The sequence below is a fragment of the Pelodiscus sinensis genome, chromosome 18, assembly GCF_049634645.1.
Source record: "Pelodiscus sinensis isolate JC-2024 chromosome 18, ASM4963464v1, whole genome shotgun sequence".
In the NCBI taxonomy this organism is placed as follows: Eukaryota; Metazoa; Chordata; order Testudines; family Trionychidae; genus Pelodiscus; species Pelodiscus sinensis.
In genome coordinates this window covers 1,090,821-1,103,758 of record NC_134728.1, presented here as the reverse complement: position 1 = coordinate 1,103,758, position 12,938 = coordinate 1,090,821, and the positions used below count along the sequence as shown (strand labels likewise).

Below are 12,938 nucleotides of genomic sequence, written 5' to 3'. Positions count from 1 at the left end.
TTGTGTCCCTGGCTCTCCAGCAGTGGCTTCTCCCCGGCGCCTCTGTTTGCCTGTCTGCGAAATGGGACGAGTAGTTCTCAGCGGCCTGGCAGGAGGAGCGTGTGCTTCCGCCCAGTAGTTCAGAGAGCTGTGCCAGACGAGGCTCGCCTGGGAGCATAATCCTGCCCCTGGCCTAATGGGAGGAGCAGGGAGACGCGGAATTTGCGTCCATTGGCATTGCACGGCGCCTGGGGCCTCGCGGCGCTAGACCCACACACAGAGATCTATCCTGGCTCCCTCTGAGGGGCCGACTGAGTGACAAACCCTGCGTGCAATGGAGAACACAGTTCTTGGGCCAGGCATGGTCCCCAGGGATGTCGCAGCAGCGCTTGGATTCTTGAGGTCCTACCCAGAAGACCCTTTAAGGCTTTGTTCATTGCTCCCTGGGGAGCAGGGCCGTGCGCCAGCCGTCGCCGGGCCGTGGGTGGACGTGGAACGCCGCTGGAGGTGGCTGCAGTTAGTGACAGGGCGTGTGGTTTGTGCCGGCCACCAGTGCGTGTCTCTCATCTTTTCCCTTTCTCTCCCGGAACGCAGTGCAACCCAGTCATGATCGACGCCGTCAAGGTATCTGCCGCGCACCGAGCACGCTACTTCTGGGGCAACCTGCCTGGGATGAACAGGTAACTCGTTTATTTGGGACACTCTCCTACTCCTTTCCTTCTCAGCGCCATGGGCATCTTCTGGGAGCCAATGAGGCTCTTTAGCCTGCGTTTCCCACTGTCATTGGCACATCTTAGTGTCTTTCGGGTTAATTACGTAGCTGGAGTCGATGTACCTCGATTCGAGTTTCCCTGCCGACCCCACAGGGGGAGGTTAATGGGAGCAGGAGTACTGGCCCTCTGAGTGTGATTTAGTGGGTCTTAACTAGACCCATTAAATCAAACTACAGAAGATCGATTGTGGCGTGAAGACATGGCCTTAGTAACTGATCCTGTTTCTGCACTGCACTTACCACTAGCGGGTATGTGAATCTGGAAAAACGGTAGCGTTTGGCGTTGAGGCAAAGTCTGTTGAAGTCAGTGAGACCCCTTCCACTGCTGGCACATGGGTGGGCCGTAGCAGGAATTTCAAACTCCCTCCATCCTAATGGGTTGCTTCGGCAAACTCCTGTACAGCTGACGGGACCGTGAGTCTTCTGAATTCACCTCCACCCCAGCTCAGGGTGCTTGGTTTCCCTTGCACAGTCGGCACTCTGGGTCTGATAGACTTCACAGGCCCTGCGGTAAACGTACCCAGTTCTTTAAGCTAAACTCTGCCCTGGTTCTGTTAGGCTCAGAGTCTCTTGCCTCTGCTGATACCAGTTCAGTGTTTGCAATTTGTACATGCTCAATTGCCTTTTAGAAGGACCTTGACAATCTAGTTGCCTATGCTGGACTACAGTGGATGAGAAGCTGGAGATGAGTCAACAGGGCGTCCTTGTAGCCAAGAAGGCTAATGGCATATTAGGGGGCATTAGGAGGAGCATTGCCAGCAGATCCAGAGAAGTGATTATTCCCCTTTATTCGCCTCTGGTGAGGCCACATCTGGAGTGTTGTGTCCAGTTCTGGGCCCCCCACTACAGAAAGGATGTGGACGCATTGGAGAGGGTCCAGCGGAGGGCGACCAAAATGATTAGGGGGCTGGAGAGGAGAGGCTGAGGGATTTGGGCTTGTTTAGTCTGCACAAGAGAAGAGTGAGGGGAGATTTGAGAGCAGCCTGCAACTCCCTGAAGGGGGTTCCAAAGAGGCTGGAGAGAGGCTGTTCTCAGTGGGGGCAGGTGGCAGAACGAGGAGCAACGGGCTCAAGTTACAGCGGGCGAGGTCTAGGTTGGATATTAGGAAAAACTATTTCCCTAGGAGGGTGGGGAGCACTGGGATGGGTTCCTAGGGAGGGGGTGGAATCTCCATCCCTGGAAGTTTTTCTTGACCAAGCCCTGGCTGGGTTGATTTAATTGGGATTGATCCTGCCTTGGGCAGGGGGCTGGACTTGATGACCTCTTGAGGTCTCTTCCAGCCCCGGGATTCTATGAACCAACCCCTCCCTGTGCCTAGGAGGCTGTGGAGTCTCCATCCCTGGAGATATTGAAGAGCAGGTTGGACAGACACCTGCCAGGGATGGTGTAGTTCTGGGCTACTCAACTCGCGGCAGGCAAGCCGCATGCGGCCCACGGCCTGTTTGTTTGTGGCCCGTGGTGCGGTTCGGGTTTACGCAGGACTCACCACGCGGCCCGCACTGGGAACACTCCACAGCAGTGAGGCGTCTCCCAGGCAGGGCGAGCACTGAAAGACACAAGCAGATGGGTGCAGGGTGTCGGCGTGTCTAGCCCCCAGGGAGGAGGTGCCGGGAGCGCCGGGGTGTTGTGGGACGTGCTGGCTGTTGAGCCTTGTGGGCAGAGCCTGAGAGGGGCTGACTGGCTCGCTCTGGCCACAGTTGGGTCCGGCGCTGTGGCTTAAGGCTTATTCTTTGTCTTCATGCCCGTCAGTGTGAAAGAAGCTATTTGTATATATTTGCTGTGAGGGCCGGGACTGGACTTGGCCTCTCTAGGGCCCTTCCAGATCTAGGCTACTATGACTGTGTGAACGGCTCTGACCCTGCTGCATCTGATACGGCTCTGAGCCTCCACATAAAGGACCACGGGCTGGCTGGGCCCTAGAGACCAGGCTAACGTCTCTGTGCTGGAGCTGGGCCATACAAGGCCGCAGCGAGGCCCATGTGTAGAGCAGCGTCGGGAGAACCCGGCTCTCCACTCTCCTCACGCCTTCCGCTCAGCCCTTTCCACCCCCACCAAATCCTCAGGAGACCGTTCCCGTACCGCCGGGGTAGCCAACGTGCTGTGAAGCAGTAGCCCCGGCAACGAGGAGACGCTGCAGCTCAATAAAACGATGCGGCCAGCGGCGCTGCTCACGGAGTTGCCGAGCAATGGCCGATGGAATCGTCCCGCCTCCAATCCCCGTGGAGGAAAGAATCCGGCGGGCGGAGTTCTGCCCCGCCCGTGCTGGTGTGCACGTCAGGGCGGGCGTTTCGAGGAGCTAGCGGGGAAGCGGCACCCGAGGGAGGCGGGCCTGTGAAGTAGGGGTGTTAAATACCGGTTAATGGAATAGCCGAGTGACTCATGAATTCTCAGCGGTTAGTCCTGACCTCAGTAATTCCTCATTTAGCACTCTAGATATGTTTCAGAAAATGTTCGTGTTAAGTGAAAACGTGTTCTGCGGGGTCAATTTTCCAATGAACATAGTGGAAAAGGTGGGGGCCGCGTTTCAGGCGGTGGTGTCTGCTGGGATCGGGACATGCGGTTGGGGGAGAAAGGGGGCTGGGTTACAGCAAGGAGGGGAGGGGTTTGGCTCTGGAGAGGAGAGGGGAGGGGGATTGGGTTGGGAGTATCCCCATGACGGGTCTGCGGGACCCGCACTGCGTCCGGCGGGGGGGGGGGGTCGCCGGGGAACGGCGAGCAGTGAACCCTCCACTGCTTTGCAGGGAGGCAGGGGAAGCCCCACGCAGCCGCTGGCAATGGGCCAACTGGGGAAACCGTGTTATTCCGGGGACGGTCGTGTAATTCAAAAAACGTTCCCTAAAAAAAAAAATCACAAAAACCTGTTAAGTGGGCACGTGTGAAATGAGGAATTACTGTATTCTGTAGTCCCCGGGGGCGGGGCCGGCAGCCAGTGTGCTCCAGCCCCACTCCCGAGGAGCCCCCTGTCACCCTGCACTGCTGCGTCTGATACGGAGGCAGCCAGAGCAGGGTGGCAGCAGCCCCTGCCTGGGCGGAGGGGTGTCTCTGAGCTCCCAGACCCAGCATGAGCCGGAACTGAGCCGGGCTACCTGGCTCCTAATACACTTCAAATGCAGAGCCGCAGCGGGGGTAGGTCCTGGACCCAGTGCAAGCCAGGACTGAGCCGGGCTGCTGGCCAGCCTGCTCAAAAATGTACTGGCAAGGGGGGGGGGATGTGTATAGTCTATAGCATTAACCTATAAGCTTTTGCTTAGCAGTTAATCGGTTAATCGACTACACTATTCCAGACCTGATTAGAAATGCGAAAGAGCAGCCGGTGGCCGCGGGTGCAGCCTGCGCTGGGGGAGGAGCGGCTACTTGCGCTTTCGCTCGTGTGTGGGTGACCGAGGGAGGCAGGAGGTCTCTGGGGCGTCCCGCGGAAGTGGGGTGGGAGTAAGATTTTCAAAAGTGGCAAAGTCCCATTTTCAGTACTGGGGGGCCTTTCGGAGTCGGGCCCCATTGACTTGTAAGGAGACGGGGGCTCCTGGGGGCCTTCGTGTGTTGAAAATGAGACTTGGGCTTTCTTAGGAAGAGCTACCCCGGAGGGTGTTGCACAAATGGGTTCCCAGCCGCAGTTGCCTGTGAACAGTCGCGAACTAGCTGATTGACTGGACCTGCTGTTACTGCTACTTGACCGGCTTCTGTCAACGTACCATGGCCAGCTGTCCAGGGCAGTCACACAGGACAGAGCCTACCATCGATGTGGCGCAGTTGTAGCTGGTTCCAGGGCGTTAGAGAGACAAGGCGGGTCATGGCCTCCCTTTTCAGAGAACCCCGGGGCTGGCAGAGCCCTCAGGAGCCTTCGAGTCCAGCCCCCTGCCCAAAGCCAGACCCAGAGATGTAAGCAACTAGTCAACTATCCGATAAGCACAAGTGGGGAGGGGAACAGGAGCTAGTGCTGTGGGAGCCGGCTTAAAAGCTGGTTCCCCCCAGCCCCATCGCTGCAGGAGGCAGGCAGGTAGCTGCCCCTCTGCTTTTTAAACGTAACAGGCTCTTCATCCATTGAAAAGGCTAAAGCGCAGCAGGGGGACCCAGTGCAGGCCAGGACAGCTGATTCCCGGCTCTCCCCAGCACTGGGAGCAACTAACCCTGCTGGGGTTCCCCGCTTATTGACTCATCAACTCGTCCATGGAAAATCAGTCAGTTAATTGATAAAACTACAGGCAGTCCCCGGGTTACGTACAAGATAGGGACTGTAGGTTTGTTCTTAAGTTGAATCTGTATGTAAGTCGGAACTGGCATCCAGATTCAGCCGCTGAATCTGGACACCAGTTCTGACTTACATACAGATTCAACTTAAGAACCCCAGGCGTCCCCAAGTCAGCTGCTGCTGAAACTGATCAGCAGCTGATTCCAGGAACCCTGGGGCAGAGCAACTCTGCCTCGGGCTTCCTGTAGTCAGCTGCTGGTCAGTTTCAGCAGCGGCTGACTTGGGGACGCCTGGGGCAGAGCAGTTCGGGTGCTGCTGGGTTGGTCCAGGAGCGGCCGCTCCTCGGCGCTACTGGACCAACCCAGCAGCACCCCAGCTGCTCTGCCCCAGGTGTCCTGATTCAGCCACTGCTGAAACTGATCAGCAGCGGCTGAATCAGGACTCCTGGGGCAGAGTAGCTGGGGTGCTGCCGGGTTGGTCCAGTAGCGCCAAGGAGCGGTGCTGTGGGACCAACCGGCAGCGCCCCACCTGCTCTACCACAGGCCCCGGGCTTTGCTCCACATCTCCCTGGTCTGCTGAGGGGGGCACTAGCTGCATCCCCCCCAGCAGACCAGAGAGACGCGGAGCAAAACGGCGGAGGACCCGGGCCGGACCCGCGGCGCTTCCAGATCAGCTGGAAGCGCCTGGTCCAGCTGGGTCCTCCGCGGCTTTGCTCAGCGTCTCCCTTCTCTGCAGACCAGAGAGACGCTGAGCAAAGCGGCTCAGGACCCGGGGCCGGACCTGCGGCGCTTCCAGCTGATCTGGAAGCGGCCGCGGGTCCGGCCCCGGGTCCTACGCCGCTTTGCTCCCCGTCTCCCTGGTCTGCTGGCTCCCCCAGCAGACCAGGGAGATGGGGAGCAGCTTTTCTCGCCCCGGAGGAGGCGGGCGGCGGGACCAGGCGTCCCGCCGCTCCAGTCCTCCGGGGCGAGAAAATACCCGTTCGTAACTGCGGATCCGACATAAGTCGGATCCGCGTAACTCGGGGACTGCCTGTAAATGTAACATCCCTAGCAGGACCAGCCCCGACTCAGTCAGGGTATGTCTACACTAGAAAGTTAGTTCGAACTAACGGACGTTAGTTCGAACTAACTTTCCTATGCGCTACACTAGCGCTCCGCTAGTTCGAATTTGAATCGAACTAGCGGAGCGCTTAGTTCGAACTAGGTAAACCTCATTTTACGAGGACTAACGCCTAGTTCGAACTAGCTAGTTCGAACTAAGGGCTGTGTAGCCCTTTAGTTCGAACTAGTGGGAGGCTAGCCCTCCCCAGGTTTCCCTGGTGGCCACTCTGGCCAACACCAGGGAAACTCTATGCCCCCCTCCCGGCCCCGGACCCCTTAAAGGGGCACGGGCTGGCTACGGTGCCCGTGCCAGGTGCAAGCCTGCCAGCACCCAGCTAGCAGACCCTGCACCTGGCACAGCACAGAGCCACCCACCCGATGCCCCCCAGCCCACCCCCTCTTGCCGGGACCAGGCTGGCGGCTCCCGGGAGCTTGCCCTGGACCGCAAGAGGCGGGCACCTTCCTGGGCTAGTGCGGACATCGTGGACCTCGTCCACGATCTCCGCACTAGGCACAGGAAAGTGGCCGTCTAGGGCAGGAGAGCTGCCAGCCTGGCCACCCAGGACCAGGTGTGCATGAAAATCAAGGGGGTCCACTGAGACCCCCGACACTGAGCCCTGAGCTTACAATGGCCGTCCTGGGTCAGACCAAAGGTCCATCTAGCCCAGTAGCCTGTCTGCCCACAGCGGCCAACCCTAGGGACCCTGGAGGGGATGGACCGAAGACAATGACCAAGCCATTTGTCTCGTGCCATCCCTCTCCAGCCTTCCACAAACTTTGGGCAGGGACACCACTCCTACCCTCTGGCTAATAGGACTCCATGGACCCAACGTCCATGACTTGATCTCACTTCCCTTTAAACTCTGTTCTAGTTCTAGCCTTCACAGCCTCCTGCAGCAAGGAGTTCCACAGGTTAACTATTTGCTTTGTCAAGAACAACAACTTTCTCTTACTAGTTTCAAGCCTGCTACCCAGTCCTTTCCTTTGGTGTCCTCTAGTCCTTCTTTATGGGAACTCATGAAGAACTTTTCTGAATGCACCCTCTCCACCCAACCCCTGCTTTTAGAGACCTCTATCCTGTCCCCCCTCCGTCTCCTCTTTTCTAAGCTGAACAGTCCCAGTCTCTGTAGCCTCTCTTCATCTGGGACCTGTTCCCAACCCCTGATCATGTTAGTTGCCCTCCCCTCTCCCAGCCTTTCTCTTCCCCTCTCCCACCTCCTTTTCCCAGTCTCCCCCAGTTTTTTTCAATAAAGACAGAGTCAATGTTGGAAGAAACGTTATCTTTATTTTGTACATCAAGAAGAAGGGGGGCTAGGGAAGGGCAAGTGGAAGGAGGTGAGGGAGGAATGGGGTACGAGCCCCCGATGGGGAGGACTGGGCTGGCTCTGCGGGCTTCTGGGGGTGGAAGCTCTCCTGCAGCCCCCCAATTACTCCCTCTCCCCAGATGGCAGCCTGCGGCAAGTGCAGCCGGGCTGATGGCCGAGTGGTGTGATGTGCCCAGTGTGGGCACTCAGGGCACTCCAAGCCAGAACTTCTTTGCAAGCGGGGCACCCCTTAGAACTGTGTGTCCGGGGTGGGGGTCGGGACCCTTTAAGCGCAGCCCTCGGCTAGCCTGAGACAGTATCTCCATGCTCTAAGTCCTCCTTTTATGCCCTGCCGGCACTGCTTCCGGCCATCATTAAGCCCTGTTCAGAGTCCACTCAATGTGGACTTACTAGTTCGAACTAGCAAAACGCTAGTTCGAACTAGTTTTTAGTTCTAGACGCGTTAGTTCGAACTAGCTTAGTTCGAATTAACTAATTCGAACTAAGTTAGTTCGAACTAGCGCTGTAGTGTAGACGTACCCTCTGCCCAGCCAAGGCTCTGTCATGCGAGACTTAAACACCTCCAGGGATGGAGATTCCACCCCCTCCCTCGGGAACCCAGCCCAGCGCTTCCCCACCCGCCTAGGGAAATCGTTTTTCCTAATCTCCAACCTAGACTCTCCCCTTCCCCCCACTGCAACTTGAGCCCATTGCTCCTAGTTCTGCCATCTACCTCTCCCCGTCCTTTTCGGAACCCCCTTCAGGGAGGTAAGGAAGCTTTTATTGGGCCAGCTTCTCAGCCCGAGAGTTGCCGACGACCTAGGATCTGCGTATTCCACCAGCCGGCAGCCTCGCAGGAGGGGAGGGGTAGCGGGCCCATTCTGGGCTCCATTTTGCTGTGCGGATCAGGCCGCTGTAGCAGTCGGGAAAGGGAGATCGGGGCAGTGAGATGGGGGAACGGGCAAGTGACTTCAGTGTCCGGGGTCGTCCCGAGGATTCGCTGTGTGTGGTGGGAGCGTGCGAAACCCCGAAGGGCGGGGGCAGGGCGAGCAGCCCTCGGCTGGGGAAGGAAGCGGCGTGTTTCCTCTCTTGGGAGAAGGCCTCGGCGGTTACTCTCACTGCCCCTCGCAGAGGGGATGGATACCTGGCCCAAAGCTCTGTGCTGCGGGGTGGGCTGAAGAGCTGTTTGCAAAGGGAGGGCTGCCCCGGCGTGCTCCCATCCTCTGATCAGAGACTGGAATGAATCCGAATGTGTCTGGCGTCGGGAAACCGACCTACCGGAGCACGAGTGGACGTTGCCGCGGGGCCACTCCGTTTTCTGTTCAGATTTCTCAAACCGGCGGAGGTTTGGTTTCCATCCCGCACTCTCCCGGCCCCTCTCCCGGCTGCGCCGGCCATATGAACGTGGGAAAAGACGTGAGCCGAGGCCGGGCATGCAGTTGCTAGGCGGGGCACAGAAGGGACGTGCACGAACCCCAATAATCAGTGGCCAGATTTTTTTGGTGCAGGTTTTTCCCCTTCACAAGGAGCCTCCAATCAATATTCACATGGATGTATTTGAAAAAAGCCAAGAAACCCCCCTCTGGTCTCTGGCGGGTTTTGTTTTGTTTTTTTGTGAAGTCAGAGGTATTTTCCCAATTCTTACACCTCGGCTGCGTCTAGACTGGCAAGTTTTTCCGCAAAAGCAGCTGGTTTTGCGGAAAAGCTTGCCAGCTGTCTACACTGGCCACTTGAATTTCCGCAAGAACACTTGACTTCCTCCTGTCTGAAATCAGTGCTTCTTGCGGAAATGCTACGCTGCGCCCGTTCGGGCAAAAGTCCTTTTGCGCAAAAGGGCCAGTGTAGGCAGCTCAGATTTGTTTTGCGCAAAAAAGCCCCGATCACGAAAATGGTGATCGGGGCTTTTTTGCGGAAAAGTGTGTCTAGATTGGCACGGACGCTTTTCCACAAAAAGTGCTTTTGCGGAAAAGCGTCCTGCCAATCTAGACGCTCTTTTCTGCAAATGCTTTTAACGGAAAACTTTTCCATTAAAAGCATTTTCGGAAAATCCTGCCAGTCTAGACGTAGCCCTCTAGTTTACAAACAGAACCAGAGTCCGCAGCTAGTTGTTACTGTCATGTGTCCCCCACGGCCTCTCTGAAGTCTTCGCTTTTCGGGAGGTGTCTGGATTCTGTTGCCTCCTTTGCGTACTGCTGGCTCATGCTGAGCGGGGCTGGGTGAGGGTTTCCTAGCAGCTGTCGACCCGCTCGACTTCTCCTCGGGGGTGATGTTGGATTGCCGCGTCTTTAAAGGATGCTCCCTTCTCTGCTGCAGCGGAGGGAGCCGTGGGGTCCGCTTGGCGGACGAGAGACCGTAGTAAATTGTGGAGTTTGGAATGTAATGAGCTTTGCCCGTTCTCAGGCCTCTGGTAGCCTCAAGGACTGATAGAGTTGAGCTTCAGGACTGCTTGGAGTACAGTAGGATAGCCAAGGTAAGCCGTGCTGCGCAGCCCTTTCCCTTAGCTTCCCCGGGGCTCGCTGGTACTTCTCGGCTTGCCGTGAACAGCGCTTCGTCAGGGCTCGGGGGCTCTGTGGCCTCGTGCGGCCTGCTCTGCTAAGGGGCGGTCTGGCGGCTGCGCCCGCTCGGTGATTTCCTCTCTGGGATTCTCTGCCTTCTGACCTTGAGGGAGATTCCCTCATTACACCCCTACTGAGGGATTTCTCTGGTTCCAGCCCCCCCGCCCCGCCCGTACTCTCTCGTCTGCGTGGTGGCTCCGGGGAGACAGAGGGGACTCGGCTTCTCTCTCCTTCCCATGGGCTTTCTGAAGCGGGATCGTCCGCCCAGTGATGAGCATGTCAAACGGAGGCCCAAAGCCGAGTGTTTGCCTCTGCTTGTGGAGACTCAATGCCAGGTGGGCCAGCCCTGCTTCACGGGCACAGCCCCGGCCTGCGACTTTTCCTTGTTCCCAGCAGCCAGCGCTGCTCCTGCAGGAGCCACCAACGGCTGCTCGCCTGATTTCTGCATAGGTCGTACGTGTGCGCGTCCAGGAACGTCTCCGCGGGTTCCCCCGCTTCTTTAAAGGCGGACGTACGGGCGCTGCGGCAGCCGTGGCCGGTGCACATTGGTGTAAACACTCAAAGTACTGGCCTGCCGAGCCCTGCTCCCGCCTTTGGCCTTCCCTGCCTAGATCTGCTCTGTTCTCAGCACTAGACAGGGGCGACGCCCGCCGCACAGTCCCGTGACCCCGAAGACGAGAGCTCACGGGCTCACGGCAACTCTTGTTCTTTTGCTCTTCAGTTGAGGAAGGTGCAAACCATAACGACCAAATCCAACTCCCTCAGGCAGGGGAAAAGCCTGCAGCTGCCCGTGCTCATGAACGGGAAGGAAGACAATTTGTGGTGCACTGAGTTAGAAAGGTGAGCGGCGCTCGCAACGGGGGCCCCCGCACCGGGGCTCACACTTGATTTCTCCCGACCCAGTTAAAGAAAATCGTCGCTGCCGCGACCCAACATCCTGTGACTGGAGCGTGGGCTCCAGAGTGGGGCGGAGGATGGAGCTTCGAGGGGAGGAGGAGACTCCGGCTTTGGGGGGAGGCGGGGCTGGGGAGGGAGGGACTTACCTCGTGCAGCTCCCGGTCAGCGATGCAGCGGGGGGCTAAGGCAGCTTCCTGCCTCTCCCAGCCCCGCAGACCAGGCTGCCCCCAGACGCCGCCAGCAGCAGGTTCCCAGCCAACTGACGTGCGGGGCTAGTGCTCGGGGCAGTTCGCAGAGCCCTGTGCTCTCCCTCTGCCCACCTAGGAGCCGCGGCCACTTCTGGGGCGCAGTGCAGTCTGCGCTGGAGGGAGGTGGCAGGTGTGCAGGGCAGCCCGGGTGGGGGGTAGGGGCAGGCGAGGGCTGGGAGCAGGGGCTCTAAGCTGGCTGTTCTTCAGCAAGAAGCTGAATCCCCCTTGGAAAGGGCCTAGGAGTTTGCACTGCTGGCGGGCCCAGGAGCCCGTGAGGGGGACTGCTCCGTGGTTTGGGGACCCTGGGAGCTTTGATGATGGGAAGAGCCATCAAAGCTCCCAGGGTCCCTGGGCAAAGGGGACTTGGGTGTGTCGTCTGGCTCTCCCCGGGCATGGTTGGCAGAAAGCTGGCGCTGCGGGGAGGGGGGGTTGATTTTAGTCCGTCGGCAGGGAAAGGGGGCTCCGTCATGGCAGCGCTCCCGGTGCTGTAACTGTGTGTGCGTGCCGGCAGGCTGCGCCTGTTCCGTGCGTTAGGGGATTCCACACGCTCGGTGCTTGATGAGACTGGCTTTCGTGTTGCTCCGGGGGGTCTCCGGCGCCTGACCCTCTTCTTGGGCTCTTCAGGCAGGCGACTGGACAGACACTTGCACCCCCGTAATCCAGGTGTCCCTGAGCCGCCAACACCCATGGTCAGACCCTGGCGGGGGAGGAGGGAGCCAGCGCTGTGCGCTACCCCTCACGCTTCCCCTGCTGGTGTATGGCAAAGCGCCGCTGGGGAGACTTTTCGTCACCGCTCCTGGGGGCGGCGGGGGCTGCGGAGCCACATGTGCTCCCAAGAGTGGGGTGCCCTCTCATGGCCAGACCCTGACCCCTCCTCCTCCTCCTGCTCCCTCCCTCCCAGACCCTGCACCCCCCTCCTCCTCCTGCTCCCTCCCTCCCAGACCCTGCACCCCCATCCTCCTCCTGCACCCTCCCTCCCAGACCTTGCACCTCCCCCAGTCCACTCCTGCACCCTCTTTCCTTCCCTCCCAGACCCTGCACCCACCTTGCTCCGGCACTTTCCCTCCCTGACCCCGCACCCTCATGCCAGTCCTCCCTCCCTCCCAGACCCTGTACCCCACCCCAGGACACTCCTGCACCCTCTCTCCTTCCTTCCCAGACCCTGCACCCTCCCTCCCCCAGCACCCTTCTTTATGGCAAACACCCGTGGTTCTGAAAACTCCGTCGTCTGGCGTAGCCTGTTTCCCAGCGTGCCGGACCACGGCGCTCCAAGTGTGTTCATGTTGCAGTGCCCAGCCGCACTGCCTGTACCCCAGAGCCCACGGGTGCTAGTGACATTCCTGCATTTCAGTCTAGCGCTGCCCAGTGCTGGGCCCCAGAGAAGAGGGACCGTCCCTGCCGTGGCGTAATACAAGAGAACCAAACGCCGAGCTGCGCGGCAGGACACGTGTTCTCACCGTAGCACGGCTCGCGTGGCAGATGGAAACAGAAAAGCCGCGGCACACTATCGGAACTAGACACGCTTTTATAGCCGGTGGCAGGCGCTATTGTTTTTTTCAGGACACAGCTCTCTACACTAGGGGTGGGGAAGCTTTGGTGGGTCAGTGGTCACTGACCCACAGAAAAATGCGTTGGGGGCTGCACACAAGTGAGGGGAAAAAAGCCCCTGCCTGACATGGCCCCTGACGGAGAAGGAGAAAGGCCCTCCCCACGTTCCCCTCACACACCAGCGCCTGAAGGGGCCTAGGCTAGTCGATTTGGGGGGGGGGGGGATAGGGCTGGAGCACCAACACAGGCTCCCCAATGCTGGGGGGAAGCCCCGAGCCTCAGGGGCCAGATCTAGGCAAGCGGGAGGGGCACGGCTGTATGATGACGGTGGTGCTGTGGCACACGGAGA

At 58.9% G+C, this 12,938-nt stretch overlaps 1 protein-coding gene across 4 annotated transcripts in view; it reads left to right on the top strand.

The window, feature by feature from the left end:
• Positions 1-12,938, top strand: part of DNMT3B (DNA methyltransferase 3 beta) — a 56,431-nt gene that overhangs the window by 39,038 nt on the left and 4,455 nt on the right. For all 4 annotated transcript variants that reach the window (XM_075900822.1, XM_075900821.1, XM_075900819.1 and 1 more), the window contains 3 exons: positions 574-659; positions 9,742-9,811; positions 10,618-10,736. In XM_075900822.1, the coding sequence (XP_075756937.1) occupies positions 574-659; positions 9,742-9,811; positions 10,618-10,736 (275 nt within the window). The remainder of the gene's footprint in view (positions 1-573; positions 660-9,741; positions 9,812-10,617; positions 10,737-12,938) is intronic.